This window comes from Rhinatrema bivittatum, chromosome 8, assembly GCF_901001135.1.
Source record: "Rhinatrema bivittatum chromosome 8, aRhiBiv1.1, whole genome shotgun sequence".
In the NCBI taxonomy this organism is placed as follows: Eukaryota; Metazoa; Chordata; class Amphibia; order Gymnophiona; family Rhinatrematidae; genus Rhinatrema; species Rhinatrema bivittatum.
The window spans coordinates 21,667,477-21,684,812 of NC_042622.1; the positions used below are offsets into that span (position 1 = coordinate 21,667,477).

The 17,336-nt window shown below is 47.1% G+C and overlaps 1 protein-coding gene across 9 annotated transcripts in view; it reads right to left on the reverse strand.

The window, feature by feature from the left end:
* Positions 1 to 17,336, reverse strand: part of RAE1 (ribonucleic acid export 1) — a 51,284-nt gene that overhangs the window by 17,270 nt on the left and 16,678 nt on the right. For all 9 annotated transcript variants that reach the window (XM_029612467.1, XM_029612476.1, XM_029612473.1 and 6 more), the window contains 2 exons: positions 1,629 to 1,715; positions 155 to 241 (listed from right to left, as the gene is read on the reverse strand). In XM_029612467.1, the coding sequence (XP_029468327.1) occupies positions 155 to 241; positions 1,629 to 1,715 (174 nt within the window). The remainder of the gene's footprint in view (positions 1 to 154; positions 242 to 1,628; positions 1,716 to 17,336) is intronic.

Here is a 17,336-nt window from a genome sequence, read left to right on the forward strand (position 1 = left end):
GTGAACAAGCAAAGAAAAAAAAAAAATGTATGTAAAACAGAAAATGTTTAAACAGAAAAAGAACAACTACACTGTAAAAAAAAAAAGTGTGCTTTTCTAGTCAGTGTTTCACCTTTGCCTGGGCATCACAGATTTCATACCCTTTCTGCCGTACCTTCAGTGTCTTATCCCAGCTGCCCGTCATTATACAGGTATAGTTTGGTGCTTTAATCCAATGGACGGTCTTGATAGGAGCTTCGTGCTTAAAAGAATACATGTAAAAAAAAAAAAGGTGATGTTGCACCCTGCCATGTAGAGGGACCAGAGTCCGATTCTCAGCTCTCGTCAGCCAGGACTGGAGATGCTACGGAGGGCCAAGCCGGGCCTGGAGGGAGTCAGCCTAACTGCACAGTGGCGACACCCAGTGGCCAGAATCAGGAGCTGCAGGGTTCTGGAGGGAGCCCCGCTGAATGATCCCTGGCCCGGGACTGTGTCACTGCATTAACTGAGCTAGGTGAGCCGGGATGGGGAGGAATCTGTGGGCAGCTGTAAATGAAGGCTCCCAGCCCTGGTTCTGACCCAGCTGCAAGTCCAAAGGGGAAAAGGAACTGTCAGGTTAGGAAAAAACCCTCGTCAAATAAAAAGTTACATAGAAAAATGTTCTTTTGCACTGCAACGTCAATTCATATTAACTTTTCTACAGTTCCAAAATAGGGGTAATGCAGATATTACAGCAGCACATGGGCACTGCAAGTACCAGATGAGGTTGTGAATTTGGAAATGGGATTTTTAAAAAGCCCTTTTTAAAATTTTTTATGTAGAAAAGTGACAGAAAGGACTCAACTTTTAAATCTAATTTTAAAAAAGTGCAAGACTCCTGCAGCAACATCCGAGCACTTCCAGCCGAGAGCCCAGTTCCAACCATGCAGTGCAATTGGAATAAACTATAAACAGCATTTTTAAAACATAACATAAAAAAAGGCTGTTTTTCAAAATCCCAGCCTAGTGGTTACAGCAGTGGACTATGAACCAGGAGACCAGCGGTCAAGTCCTGCTGTTGCTCCTTGTGACCTTGGGCAAGTCACTTTACCCTCCATTGCCTCAGGTACAAACTTAGATTGTAAGCCCTCTGGGGATAGAGAAATACCTGCAGTACCTGAATGTAAACCGGTGTGATATCTCAATTGGGATCAAATGTCGGTATGTAAAAATAATAAATAATTTACTGGGGCAGTGCTGAAGGAAGGAGTGTGGCGACTGCTCCTGCCCTCTGCTGCTGGCACCCCCTCCTCCCCCCACCCCATCTCTCTTGGCAGTGCCATACAAGGTGGATTACATGATTGAACATCAAGCATCGAGCTAGTGGGACATACGACATATACGTCAGGCAGGTTACAATAAAACTTAAGAGACCCCTTCCAGCCATCAAGTCCCGCTGGCACTTCCCTGCTCCCCCATGTCGCCTGGCCCACTCCTCTCTGTTGAATCGCGGCTGCCCTTTTATGATGCAGAGGGCAGGGAAATGCGTCTTCTGTGCTCTGGTTGCCACACAGGCTGATGCCAGAAGAATGTTTACCAGGCCGAGTCCTCATCCCAAGCCTACCTTTATACGAACAGGCAGAACCCTGCCGTGCTGGGCATCTTCCTACCTGGGCGATCTGGATGGCCTGGTTACTGTTCAGGTCCCACATTTTGGCTGTCTTATCGCAGGAAGCTGTGAACACTTTGCTCCCATCCTATAAAATTACAGAAAGCAGTATTCAACAGGTGCAGGCAATGACGAGGAAGCCACCGCCCAACAGGCAAATCCAAAACAGAGCTGCTAGCACAGGTCACCCTCAGCTCTGCCGATCAACTGACCCTTCTCGCTCCATGTTTTCCTGCAGGACTGTGTTTAAAACAATTATCCTTGCCATTTCAAACTGTTATCTGAATTCTCCTTTCCCTATGAGATCTGTATTTTACTGGTAAATACAACAGGACCATCACCTTTCAAAGCCCAGACAAGTTACTACAATGTATTGTACTCCACAGCCGTCTAAGTCCAGTCCCCCACCTACAGGTTGGAACAATCTACCAAAAAAAAACAGTGAAAGCAAGTCCCTCACCGTTACTCTGCCCCCTGAAGGTAGAGAGTCCTGAAAGACCCCCACAGGGATCCGACAGCCTGCACTCATTACAGACCCATTTCCAATTTATTCTTTCTTGCTAATTGAAAAGGTGGTGCCTAAGCAGATCTCGACCTTCTGGGAAGTTTTCGAGAAGCTGCACGGAGCACAACGGGGTTTTCGCCCTGGGTGTAGTACCGAAACTGTTATGGTGGCCTCATTACTCCTGTCTTCCTTGGATAGGGGAGAGGGCTGTTACCTCATTTTGGTGGATTTGTTGAGTGCGTTTGATTCTGTAGACCCCTCTATTTTGCTTGATGGATGTATGGAACTGGCACTGAGAGGGCAGGTGCTAAAATGGATACCTTCCTTCTATTTTTAAACAAATTTTGCAAGGTGTGTCATGGGGGGAGGGGGGAGGGGTCATCCCTGCCCCCATTACTTTTAATTTGTTTTTAGCACCGCTGGGGAATCTCGTTTGGTCTTTTGAATTTACTCCTTATATCTATGCCAATGATATATAACTGACAGTAGTGATCCTGAAGACACCGCTTATTCCTATAACAGTAGGATTTGGGTCTGAATATCAACAAAGCAGAACAGGTCCATGTCTACAACCATTTTTATTTGAAACTCAGTTGTTGGTACCGGCACAGGAAGTGAAATCAGTGGGCGCTGGGCTTGATCCCCTCAGTTAACTTTGGACACACAAATCTCGGCTGTGGCAGAGGATATTCTTGGGTTTAAAAGTGGTGAGGCAGAGGAAACCTTTTCTGAATAGGCAGGCTCTGAAGGAGGTCACATGACACAGTGATGTCACAGTTTTACTACTGTAATGCACTATATCAGGGGCTGCCAGGGAAAGCTTTACGTAGACTGCGGCGGCACAGCTGTTAATGGGCAGCCCTCGATGGACGCCTGCAGCACCGTGGCCGTTACAGTAACCCTGGTTCCCAGCTCCTTTACATTGCCACTCTCCCCCTTCCCTTTGAGAGGTAGGACAGGCTGGTATGAGAGTAGGCAGACCATTAGGTGTAATCAGAAAGCTAAGTTACAGCTTCCAGCAGTGAGAGCGCGGCTCCAAGATATCCTCAGTTGCGGCATTCTCTTCCACCTTCACCGGTGGAAGAGAACATGGTTAATGATTTCCATTACAGATTATGAGAATCTATCAGAGAGGATCAGTCGGCTATTTGGTCACTAGACGCAGACAAAGCGTTTGACAGCGTGGAGTGGAAATTCTTGGGGGATGCTATTAAAGGTAAATGGGACCACTTCTGATACCTTCTCATTAGTTAGGGGGACTAGGCAGGGTTGCCCCATATCCCCTGCCTTGTTTGCTTTGGTTATTGAACCATTAGCCCAGGAGGCTGCTGGGGTGATGGCGGAAGGACAGGAAGAGAGGATAACATTATATGCTGATGATGTACCGGTACATGCAAACAACCACAAGAGAAGAGGAGAACAAGACGCACCAACAAGGAAGTCCAAATGAATAGAGGAGTGTGTCAAAATGAGTGAGTCATCAACAGGCACAAGGGCCGTAATATAGTGAAAGAGAAGCTTTATTCTCTCAGTATAGTCGTCAAGGCAGGCATATCGTGCGGATAAATACAGTAGCAAAATAGTTGTGATTGAGCTATTAGTCCCCCAACACGGCCGTGTTTCGCCCTGGCTGCATCGGGAGGGACAAAACAGGAGATCAATACCCAACTTCACCAAAGCAGTTCTAAGGCAAATCTTTGTAATACAGGATACAGAGTCTCTAAGGCGCCCGGGCAGGCACTTGATGAAACAAAGTTGCAAATGGGTTTAAGAAGGGTCGCAGTGTGACAGGGTTAAGGAGCAACTGAGCAGAATATACAGAGCAAAGCAAACATCCAAGGGTGGCGATCCTCTTCACAGTGCAGCAGTGTGGGAAAGGGAACTGGGGATTAGGTTGGAGGGGGATTGGGACCAAATCTGGGAAGATTAGTGGAACTCTTCAAGGCAACCAAGTGTGGTAGAGCAACAGTACAGAATTATGACCGCTGACCTATTTAGTGCCTATCAGCCTGAAAAAAAAAAAGATGAATGCGGGTCCATCTGACCTGTGGTGGAGAGCATGAGGTCTGAGTGGTACCCTCTCCCATACAGGAAAATTGGTTCTTACCTGCTAATTTTCGTTCCTGTAGTACCACAGATCAGCCCAGACTCCTGGGTTTTGCCTCCCCTCCAGCAGATGGAGACAGAGAAAGTTTTACGGACACTGCCATATAACCTGGTGTGCCACCTGCAGTCCCTCAGTATTGACCTGTACCCAAGCCAAGATAGTAAGAACATTAATGCCAACCACAAATTAAAATCCCCTGAAAGAGCAATGGGAAGTGGAAACTTGAAACAGATAAACTCGTCCACATTAAAAAACTTGAAGGACTTAACAAACCTGTGCCATTCTTTAAATTAATTACAACAACAGATTGAGCGGACTCTCCAAAACTCCCTACCCCATCTGGGCGGGACTCTGGACTGATCTGTGGTACTACGGGAACGAAAATTAGCAGGTAAGAACCAATTTTCCTTTCTCTGTACGTACCCAGATCAGTCCCGGGATGTACCAAAAGCTTCCCTAAATGGGGTGGGACAGCGAGAGTCCCGCTCAAAGTACACTCTCGCTAAAACTCATGGCCTCAGGGGCCCGGACATCCAAACGATAAAGTCTGGTGAAAGTCTTCAAAGTCTTCTAGGTAACCGCCCTACAAGTCTCTTGCAGCGAAACCTGCTGACATTCGGCCCAGGAAACCGCCTGGGAACGAGTGGAATGAGTCCTTTAAACCCTTCGAGATAGGACGACCCTATCAGATGGTACACGAACTTATGGCTTCCTTCAACCACTGCGCAAGTGTGGGTTTTGGACGCCTTATGCCCTTTTTTTTTTGGCACCACTCCATAGCCCAAAAAGGTGATCTGACAACCGGAAGCTGTTAGTGACCTTAAGATAGCGCAACAATACACACATGACATGCAAAAGCTGCAAATCTCTCAAATGAGATGTCGGCACATCCAAAGCTGGAAGCTCCACTGACTGACTTCAATGGAAGGATACCACCTTTGGCAAAAAAGAAGGCACCGTCCTGAAGGAGACACCAAAGTCCCTGATCCTCAAAAAAGGGTCCCCACATGACAAGGCTTGAAGTTCCAAGATCCTTCTAGCGGAACAAATGGCCACCAATAAACCACCTTTAGAACGAGGTCTTTCATAATAGTCCTTTTAAGAGGTTCGGATGGAGCTGCTCACATGCTTTTAAGGACTAAAGTTAAGACTCCAAGAGGGACACAGCTTCCAAACTGGAGGCCGCAAATGCTTCGCCCCTCTGAGAAAACACACCACATCCGGATGTGCAGCCAGAGCCACTCGGTGCACCTTTTCTCAAAGACAACCTAAAGCTGCACCTGAACTCTGAAGGAGTTACAGGACAAACTCTTCACCAAACCTCACTGCAAGAAGGTAAGAATGTGTGTTACGGAAGCACATAGAGGGTCAAACCCCCGCCGCGTGCACCAGTCCTCAAAAAAACACTCCATACCCTCACATACACTAAAAGGAGGTGGAAGAATTTCCCGCCTGCAAAAGAGTAGAAATAACATCCTCAGAGTAACTTCTCTTTAAGCGTTTCCTCTCAAAAGCTAAGCCGCGAGACAGAAGTAAGCACCCTGATCTGAAAATATGGGACCTTGATGCTGAAGCCTTGACAGATGGGTGAGCCTCAGCGGGCCGTCCACCGGTAGATTAACCAGATCTGCAAAGGAAAAACAAAACAAAAAACCCCACATTTTCCCCAGCTCGGTATCGAAGCATGCTCCCAGAAATTCCAACTCTTGAGATGGGACTGGATGACTCTTGGGCCAATTCACTATCCAGCCCAGTGATCGCCAACACTGCAGCAGCAGGTCCACTGCTTGTCTGCAGTGGACCTCCAACTTTGCACGAATGAGCCAGTCGTCCAGATATGGGTGCATCAGCACACCCTCCTTCCTGAGGGCTGCTGCCGCCACCACCACCATCACCTTGGTGAAAGCACATGGAGCAGGATGCAAAATTGAAAATGCATGCAGAGGATCTTGAACCGTAGAAATCTCTGATGGTTGGGCCGGATTCCTATGTACAAGTACGCCCTGGTCAGATCCAGGGACGCCAAGAACTCCCCCTTGCAGCAGAGAGTTTCCATCTGAAAACGAGGAATCTTGAGAGCCACATTCACTTTCTTCCCATCCAGAATTGAACAAAAAGTCCCTTCCTTCTTTGGAACAAAATAAATGGAACAACGTCCAGTCCCTCGTTCCTCTAAGGGGACGGGAACAATGGCTCCCAGCATCTGTAGACGGTCGAGGGTCTGTTGTACCACCCCTCTCTTTTCCACGGAGGCGGAAGGGGAGAGCATGAACAGGACCCTTGGCAGACAAGCAAATTCTGAAGCGTAATTTTGCTTTATCACGCTCAAGACCCACTGGTCCGTAGTGATTTTGGCCAACTCCTCATAAAAAAAAAAAAAAAAAGAAAGAGTCAACCGACCCCCTATAACCGGGACAGAGGCGTGGACCGGTCTCGCTTCATTGTGTGGATCTGGCTCCAGTGCCGCCCTGGCCAGAGCCATCCCTGTTCGGCTTCCGGTCTCAAAAAGATTGGTTCCAGGACTGCTGCCTCTGGACTCCTCCCGAAGACCTCCCCTGCCGAAACCACCTGTTCCCTTGAAACCGAGCGCGTCCAGAAAAGAAACTGCTTGCCCCTTTTGGCTTGTCCTCAGGTAACTTGTGAAATTGTTCTCTCTTAGATGCTTTATTGGCTCCTCCAAATCCTCTCCAAAAAGCAGCTTTCCCTTAAAGGGCAACACTCCTGAGACTTGGACGAAACATCCGCTGACCAGTTCCTCAGCCAAAGAAATCTCCTGGCAGAGACCACAGACATCATTGTTCTAGGGGACATCCTAATGAGGTCATACAGTGCATCAAAGCCATAGGTGACCCCAACTTCCAGCCACTCTGCCTGCTTCGCCTCTTAGGAGGACATGGACTGCTGCACCCAACGCAGGCCAGCCCAAAGCGTAAAACTGCTGCACACCACAGCCCGTTTGACGAGCACAGACACTTCAAAAGTCTTTCAGATGGACCTCGAGCTTCCTATCCTGCAGTTCCTTCAAAGCCGCAGCACCGGCCACTGGACTAGTCATCTTAATCTCAGCTGAAACTGAGGCATCCACAAGTGTGTCCTCGGGCAAAGGATATAACTTATCCATCACCCTGCCAACCTTCAAGTCAGTCTCCGGAGTATCCCACTCCCTGACCACCAACTTCTTAATGGACTTATGGAAAGAAAACCTTTCGCTGGACCCCATAAGCCATTCATGACCGGATCTACATCCTCCTGATCGGACTCTTCCTTTATTCCTAACTCCAACAGAACACAGGGGATCAGGGGTCCCAACTCTTCCCTGTGGAACAGACGCACCACCTTCAGATCGTCCCCTTCCATAGGTGGGTCTTTCCCCTGCCCCTCCCCAGGGAAGGATCCACATCCAAAGGACCTGATCCTGCTGGCACACCAACCTCACAACCATCTGAAAGATCATCCACCGCGGAGTCCTGGGAGGGCATCCCAAGGGCTCGCCGAACCCTGGTAGTCCCTGAGACCCTGGATCTCATCTTGGAGCATGGACCTGACGAAGCCTCAGGCTTGGGCCCATGCCACCCTGTGCCTTTCTGGGCCAAATAAGCCTTGTGTAATAAGAGCACAAAACTTGTAGAAATGGTGGAAGAATCAAATGAAGCCTCCCCCAGGAGGTCATCTTCCACCCCTGAATGACCCCCTCGGGCCGCCCCCCCCCCCGGGGCCTCAAATCAGCTGGAGTCAGTGGCAAAGGCAAATCCCCCCCCCCCCCCCCCCGCAGCCTCAGAGGCAACCACGAAGGAAGCCAAGATGGCCGTCGTTCCTGCACTGTATGGGAACGGGTCCGATGTTTTCCGCAGCACAGGCAGAAACCTACCAGACCTGCGCTGCCACTGGAGGCCACTGTGATTGATCCTGACCTGCCCTCTTCCCTAGAGAGGCAGTGGGAGCAGAGGCTGTTCTGAGAGCGTCGTGTGTGCCACTCTCCACACTCTATGCATTTGCTGCCACGTGGCATGCCACTGGCCGTCCCGACCACGGGAGTCCATTGCCTGAGGGAATTAAAATTGTAAGAGCCCTTTCTTAGTATCTGTTGCGAATGCTGTGGCTTGAAAGCCCTGGAGGAACATGAAAAAAAGACTGCAGGATATAGAGGCTACTAATGTGGTAACATCCACACAAGTAGCCACTATCCAGGCGTCAGGTTCTGCATTTATGAAGGACACAATAATGATATATAAGCAGCTAGAAAATATGGATAATGTGTTAAGAAAAAAAATTTTTAGAATATTGAATTTTCCTATTACTAGACTATTGTCTGCTAACGAATTATTTAAGAAATACTCAAAAGAAATTTTGGGTATTTCTGAAGAAATAATTACTTCTAATCTGTATTATGTATCTAATGTGAAAAAAAATCTTGCAAAAAAATGATGGTGATATGGATATACTCCAACCAGAAAGCCCCAATTTGACATCTTTTTTGGAGGCTTCGGTAGATAATATCCAGTTAAGATCCACACTAGTAGTGGTATTTGCACTTGAGAGCCAGAAAAATCTGGTTCTCCAAAAATATTTTTTGAACAAAAGTTATGCCTTTTGTGGACAAACATTGCAAATTTTTCCCGATGTGTCGAGGGTAACCCAACACAGAAGGAAACAATTTTTGTTATTGAAACAGAGGGTTTTGGCCCTAGGGGCCACCTTCTTTTTAAAATACCCCTGTAAATGTATGATTTCCTATCAAAAAAATAAGTTTATTTTCGTTGACCCAGGGCATTTAGAAATTTTTCTTCAAGATAAAAGTGGCTGAGTGGTTTACAGCCCTTATTGGAGAATAATGTTTGGCAAAAAATGGAATAGATCTCTCTTGAGTTATGAATGTGTCATAATTACCTTAATATAATTCTAGTAGATAGGCTCCCCCTAGATTATGGGGTCTGTATGTGTTTAGTTACATAATAATTTTCTTTATTGTAAGGTAAACTTTGAATTATGAGTTATGTTGTAACGCACTATTTTCCTTTTCTTATTACATGTAAATGTTTTTTGAGAAATTTAATAAACTATAAATAAAAAAAAAATAAATTAAAAAAAAATTGTAAGAGCCCACGAAAGTGAATCCTGACAAACATAAGAAATTGCCATGCTGGGTCAGACCAAGGTTCCATCAAGCCCAGCATCCTGTTTCCAACAGTGGCCAATCCAGGCCACAAGAACCTGGCAATTACCCAAACACTAAGAAGATCCCATGCTACTGATGCAATTATTAGCAGTGGCTATTCCCTAAGTAAACTTGATTAATAGCAGTTAATGGACTTCTCCTCCAAGAACTTATCCAAACCTTTTTTGAACCCAGCTACACTAACTGCACTAACCACATCCTTTGGCAACAAATTCCAGAGGTTAATTGTGCGTTGAGTGAAAAAGAATTTTCTACGATTAGTCTTGTGCTACTTGCTAACTTCATGGAATGCCCCCTAGTTCTTCTATTATTCGAAAGTGTAAATAACCGAGTCACATCTACTCGTTCAAGACCTCTCATGATCTTAAAGACCTCTATCTTATCCCCCCTCAGCCATCACTTCTCCAAGCTGAACAGCCCTAACCTCTTCAGCCTTTCCTCATAGGGGAGGTGTTCCATCCCCTTTATCATTTTGGTTGCCCTTCTCTGTACCTTGTCCATCGCAACTATATCTTTTTTGAGATGCGGCGACCAGAATTGTACACAGTATTCAAGGTGTGGTCTCCCCATGGAGCGATATAGAGGCATTATGACATTTTCCGTTTTATTAACCATTCCCTTCCTAATAATTCCTAACATTCTGTTTGCTTTTTTGACTGCTGCAGCACACTGAGCCGACGATTTTAAAGTATTATCCACTATGATGCCTAGATCTTTTTCCTGGGTGGTATCTCCTAAAATGGAACCTAACATCGTGTAACTACAGCAAGGGTTATTTTTCCCTATATGCATCACCTTGCACTTGTCCACATTAAATTTCATCTGCCATTTGGATGCCCAATCTTCCAGTCTTGCAAGGTCCTCCTGTAGTGCATCACAATCCACTTGTGATTCAACTACTCTGAATAATTTTGTATCATCCGCAAATTTGATAACCTCACTCGTCGTATTCCTTTCCAGATCATTTATATATATATTGAAAAGCACCAGTCCAAATACAGATCCCTGAGGCACTCCACTGTTTACCCTTTCCCACTGAGAACATTGACCATTTAATCCTACTCTCTGTTTCCTGCCTTTTAACCAGTTTGTAATCCACGAAAGGACATCGCCTCCTATCCCATGACTTTTTAGTTTTCTTAGAAGCCTCTCATCAGCCCCGCTCTGACACCAGGCTGCAGGAAACAGAAATCAACTCAGATTTTTTTTTTGGGTTTTTTTTTACTTTAACCAAACAAAAACCAGAAAACAAGCACTTCTCTGCACTGAAGAGTGGCAGCAAGCTCCATTGTCCCTTCTGGAGGAAGGAACTGGCTCCACCACCTTTCTGCCTCCAATGACAAAGGACTGAGCACAATAAGAGCCCCCAACTCCCTGCTCGTCCGCCTCAAGATCAGGAGGGATGGCCCCTACCATGACCTACCAAACTCCTAGAAGGAAATCACCAACTTCTGTCTTTTTTTTTTTTTTAAACTAGGAACAGACTGCAGGTTTTGCACCTCTACCATCTGCTGGAGACAGAAAATTACTGAGGGACTGCAGGTGGCACATCAGGTTATATGGAAGTATCAGTAAAACCTTCTCTGTCTCCATCTGCTGGAAGGAAGGCCAAACCCAGGAGTCTGGACTGATCTGGGTATGTACAGGGAACCTATATTTTTGCTCTAAGGTCACTAATATTGGAAAGAAATTGTGAATGTAGTCCAGGCAATGTTCTCCTTAGAGGTGCCTAATGAACCTAGGATTTATATTCTGTACTTCAGGCCAGCTGACTCTCAGGCTGGAGAAAGCAGTAGCTTGATTTTGAAATTACTGGCCACTGGAAGGTGGATTCTGCTTAGATACTGGGGACAGTCGCAATCTCCTACTGTTGAGGAGTGGGTTGGAGAACTGTGTAAATGGGTTGAATTAGGCTGTCGGCTAGGATTTGGGGAAAATCTCAGATAACACAGAATATACAGAAACCAGTTTTACGTTACTATGAAGCTCTGTCGTGAGGGTTGGGGAAGTCGTGATTCGAGTATATCTGCCCATATATTTGTTGTTTTACTTTGTTCTGATACTCTCTGAGGAGGGGTGGGGAAGGGAGAAAGTTAAAAATTATTTGAGTGTCTCAGCGGGTGAACTTAGGTTACAGATATTGTTGAGGTTTTTTTCTGTTAAGACTGGATGTTTTGCTTTTATTGTCCTGTTTTCTCTATTGTACAGATGTAACTGTTGTGTACCATTGAATACACTCAAAATCTTATAAACAAACAAACAAAAACACAAGGTTAATGTCCTCTAAGAATGATTGAAAATGATGGGAGCTTGGAACATGGTTACAAGCTATTTATCCTTGGTGGGGCGGGTTGCAATATTGGACTATCTTATAAAATTCTTTCATGCTTTAGTTTTTCTTGTATTTACTTCAATTTCACGATTGTATAGGAAAACTGGTTCTTATCTGCTAATTTTCGTTCCTGTAATACCACAGATCAGTCCAGACCAGTGGGTTTATGCATCCCTACCAGCAGATGGCAGCAGAGAGCAAAACTTTGAGGCACTGCTACATAACTGAGTGCTGCCTGCAGTCCCTCAATATTGAACCGTACCCATGCCAAGATTGGGGCGAATCACAAAACCCCCTTAGGGTTGGATGCCCCAGAGCTGGAGGCTATCACTCCCATAAGAAACCGCTTAATGCAACAAAAAATGAACCGATTAACTGGCAATAAAACTCTTCAACTATCCAGGAAAGTACCAGGAAACATCGAGGCGGACCTCTGGACTGATCTGTGGTATTATAGGAACGAAAATTAGCAGGTAAGAACCAATTTTTCATTCCTGAACATACCCAGATCAGTCCAGACCAACAGGATGTTCAAAGCCACCCTACACCGGGCGGGAACCCGAAAGACCCGCTCTCAACACACTTTCACCAAAAGTAGTATCCTCTTGCATGCGGACATCCAGGCAATAGTGTCTGGTGAAAGTATGCAGTGAGGACCACACCGCGGCCCTACAGATCTACTGGGGAGACGCCAACTGACATTCAGCCCAAGAGGCTGCCTGAGCTCTAGTCGAACCTGTCAGAATGGGTCGACCCTTACATATAGGCAGAGCAAATAGCCTCCTTCAACAAATGAGCCAAAGTAGCTTTAGACGCTCTCTCTCCTCTTCTGGATACACCATATAAGACAAACAGGTGGACCGAGCGATGGAAAGAATTAGTGACCTTCAGATAACGTAACAGAGTGCGACACATATCCAGACGATGGATATCTCTACCCTCTGCCGAATCCCTAGGCCAGTCTGGAAAACCCAGCAATTCTACTGTCTGATTCACATGGAAGGCAGAAACCACTTTTGGCAAAAAATGAGGGTACTGTATACAAAGATACATGTCGTTAGAAATTTGCAAGAAAAACCATGACAAGATAAAGCCTGAAGTTCTGAAATTCGCCTGACTAAGCAAATAGCCACCAGGAAAACCGCCTTTAACTTCAAATCCTTTAAAGAAGCTCGTCCCAAAGGCTCAAACGGCGTCTCACAGAGAACCTGCAAGACTATATTCAGGTTCCAATCCGGGCACGTCTTGTGCACCAGAGGTCAAACATGCTTTACCCCCTTTAGGAATCGGATGACATCTGGGTCGGAAGCCAAAGACGTACCGTCCCTTGCCCATGAGACAACCCAAGGCTGAAACCTGTACGCGGAGCAAACTGTAGGCCAACCCCAGTTGAAGAAAGGACAACATATGTGGAACCATTGCCAACAGAGGATCCAGGCCTTGCTGTAAGCACCAGGTCTCAAAAACTTTCCACACCGGGGCGCTGTTGCGCATCGGATGAGAGCGGTCGCCTGAACGTAGAGCTCCGCTCCCCACAAGCAAACAAACCCCGGCAAGCGCTGCTTACGCTAGATTTTTCGGCTAAATTGTTTACCCGCAGCGCTTGTTAGCAGCCCGGCACACCCGGAGATGGCGGCGAAACGAAAAACCGCCGATTTGCGGCAGTTTTCGTTTGAGAAGGCAGTGCTCCCCTCGGGCCTGGAAGATGGCGGCCGCGCGGCACCCGAAATGGAGTCTGATCATGCGGCGGCGGAAACGGGGGCTGACTCGGGGGTAAGCGCAGAATCACCACCAGTGCCGGCACAACTGTCCCGAGATGAAATAAGGGAATGGTTTATCACACTCCGAGCAGACATGAAACGGGACAAAGCAGATATAATGGCGGCTGTGGCTGATATCAAGGAAGATATCGCTGCTCTGGGCCACAGGGTGGATGACATTGATATCAGGGTGGAAGGCCACGGAGAGGCTCTTAATGCCCTAAACTCCCAGCAGCTAACATTCCACAGTGAACTTGGGGCTCTTCAGGATAAACTTGAAGATCTTGAGAACCGTAGCAGACGATGCAACATACGGATTAGGGGCGTACCGGACACGGGGGAGTATGAGGACGCTACTCTCACTGCGCAACAGATTTGTGCGCATGTTCTTTCCCTCGCGAGTGCGGGTCCGTCTGACTCACCAGCGCAGCCGTCGGAGATCCGCTTGGAGAGGGCGCACCGGGCTTTGGGGCCCAGAAGTGACCTGCGCCCTAGAGATATTGTCCTCTGCTTCCATAGCTTCCTCCAGAAAAATCAGGTCTCTGAGGCCGCTCGCAACTTAAAGGAAGTTAGATGGAATAATCATGCCATTTCCATCTACCAGGACCTGGCCCCAGCAACACTTAAGCGGCGATATGATCTCCGTGAAGTCACTGCTAGTCTACGCTCTTCTTCTATCCGCTACAGATGGACATTTCCTTTTGGATTACAATTCCAAGTTCAGGGCACCTCGTATCGGATCAAATCAGTGACGGAAGCGGTGGAGGCCTTCAAGCAAGCACACCTGGATATCACCTTTCAGGCTCCAAAATCGACAGCGCCACCAGCTAAAATGGATACCGCCCCACGGTGGCAGCGCGCTGCCAAGGGCGGTAGGAGACTCCGGCGCCAGATATCTGATACTGTTTCCGCCCCTGTGGATATGGGTTGAGGAGCCCTCTGGAATCCTGATTTAGGCTGTTGCCTGTATTCTCATCTACGCGCCACTGGTGCGGTTCTGGCACTGTTGCTGGGAGAATTTGTGCCTTACGGACAAGCATTTATTAGCTGTTATTTACAGTATTGATCATATTCACACTATTTATGAATGGCTTGCTGGGTTTGCTGCACTCTTTTTGATGTTTGAGTTTATGTTGAGCTTGTGGGGGGGGGGGGGGGTGTCTGCTAGCATTCTGATGAGTGCACCCCGTTGGAGTGTGTTTCCCACCGAGCCCGGGTGGTACACGATTGGACTAATGGGGAGGTCAGCTGGTTTTTTTCTCTTTCCACTGAGGACATTTCTAGTAATCATTTCTCTTTACAGGCGGGCGAGTGGTTTTCACCTTTATTTATCCTGGGTTCTGTCAGAGTACAGAGAGTCTGTTCTATATTGCCCTACATCATGGCGCATAAAATTGTTTCTCTCAATGTAAAGGGCCTCAACACACCCCGTAAGCGTCTCTTACTAAAGAGGGAACTGCAGAGTCTGGGGGCCACCATTGGCTTTATACAGGAAACTCATGTGCGCAAGCACCATGAAAAACTTCTGATTTTCCAGTCCTATGCTCAGTCTTACTGGGCGGCCAGTACCAAATCGTCCCGCTATGCCGGCGTGGGAGTCCTTGTCTCTAATTCCTTAACTCATGAGGTTCTGGATAAATATCTTGACACCCGCGGCCGATATTTACTTCTCAAATTGAGAGTGGGATCTAGCGTCATTACCCTACTGAATGTCTATTTTCCGAATTCTTCCCAAGTCACCTTTCTCCACGACATAGACCAGTTGCTCTTATCTTATGGCGAGGGCGATCTGGTGTTAGGTGGGGACTTCAATGCTATATATGACCCGTCCGTAGACAGTACTGCTCAGACGGTAGCCCCTCCAGGGATGCGGAAGGAGTGGAGTTCCTTCTTAGAGCGCTGGAGTTTGGTGGATATATGGAGACAACGATTCCCTCGCTCTCGGTCATACACCTTCTACTCCTCTCCGCACGGTACATACTCCCGTATTGACTATTTATTTATATCGTCCCACTTGCAGAATGCTGTCTTAGGGGCGGGTATAGAACCCATTACGTGGTCCGATCATGGGCCAGTATGGCTTACTGCTCGCCTGGGTGACCGGGATAGAGGGTTTAAACCATGGCGTCTAAATGACAGCTTGTTAAAGGATAGGGACTTCCTCGCTCGTACTGCTGATCATCTTAGGGAGTATTTTAGCAACAATACCAAAGACGCTTCACGTCCTACCACAGTGTGGGATTGTTCTAAGGCTGTGCTTCGGGGGTGGTTTATTGCTAGGGCTGTTCACTGTAATAGGGAGCGGGAGAAAGAACGCTCTCGTCTTCAGTCCGAGATTGCTACACTCACTCAACTGCATATCATTGATGGCTCTAACTCCACCTATCATAAAATACTCAGAGCTAAGGATGTTTTGAGGGCCCTTGAGGATACGGCCATTAGTCACCACTTGCTTATGTTGAAGCAGCAATTTTTTGAAGGGGGTAATAAAGCCGGACGATATTTAGCTCAGAAGCTTAAAGCTGCCAGGGCCCAAACCCTTGTAGCAAAGATTTGCAACTCCCAGGGCTCTATTGTCACTACCTCTGCAGAAATTCGTGCCTGCTTCACGGAGTTTTATGCTCAGCTCTATTCGGGGGCCCCGGGTATTTTGGAGGACGATATTACCTCGTACCTGAACTCTGTGTCTCTGTCTACCCTAACTCAAGCCCAACGGGACTCTCTGGACCGGCCCATAGAACCGCATGAAGTGTTAGAGGCAATCAAGGGCTTGAAGCCTGGCAAGGCCCCAGGCCTTGATGGGTTTACGGGCTCGTACTATCGCAATTTGGCTACGGTCCTTGCTGAGCCACTCACTGACATGTTCAATTTCCTACGTACTGAGGGACATATAGCTCAAGATAGTAACACCGCTGGCATATCGGTCATAGCCAAGCCGGGGCGGGACAGCACACAATGTGGGTCCTATCGACCTATTTCTCTGATCAATATTGATCTGAAATTACTTGCCCGGATTTTAGCTGCTCGACTCAATGGAGTCTTGACTAAACTTGTTCACTCCGATCAGGTCGGATTTGTACCTGGCCGATTAGCGGCTGATAATGTCAGGCGCATTGTTGACCTTGTTGACTATGTTTCTAACTCTAAAGTTCCTGCTGTTCTCCTCTCCTTGGATGCCGAAAAGGCATTTGATCTAGTCCACTGGCCCTTTTTATTCCATACCCTTTCTCGAATGGGTTTTGGTAGCAATTTTATTCAGTGGATTGCCAAACTTTATGACCATCCGCAGGCCCGGGTTAAAGTCAATGGCACATATGGGGCCCCTTTTGATATATGCCGGGGTACCAGACAGGGGTGTCCGCTTTCCCCTTTACTTTTTGCGCTGTTTTTGGAGCCTTTTACCACTAGAGTTAGGAGTTCCGCTGCAGTTATTGGAGTCCGTGCGGGTGAACATCATTTCAAAATTTCGTTATTTGCGGATGACGTGATGTTTACTCTTACTGACCCATCCCAATCCCTCTCCGGGGTTATGCAGGAACTGGGGCAGTTCGCCAAGGTATCTGGACTCAAGGTCAATTATGATAAATCTGAGATTCTTAATCTCACTCTAACCGAGGCTGAAGTGCGGCGGTTGCAGGGCCAGTTTCCTTTTAAGTGGGCTAAGGGTGCGATAAAATACTTGGGAGTGCGTATCGGGCACAGGTCTGACCAATTATTTCACTTAAATTATACCCCGCTTGTTAAGACCTTAAAGACAGACTTAGATAGGTGGAGTCGACATACCCATTCGTGGCTGGGGCGAATTGCCATTATTAAAATGAATGTTTTG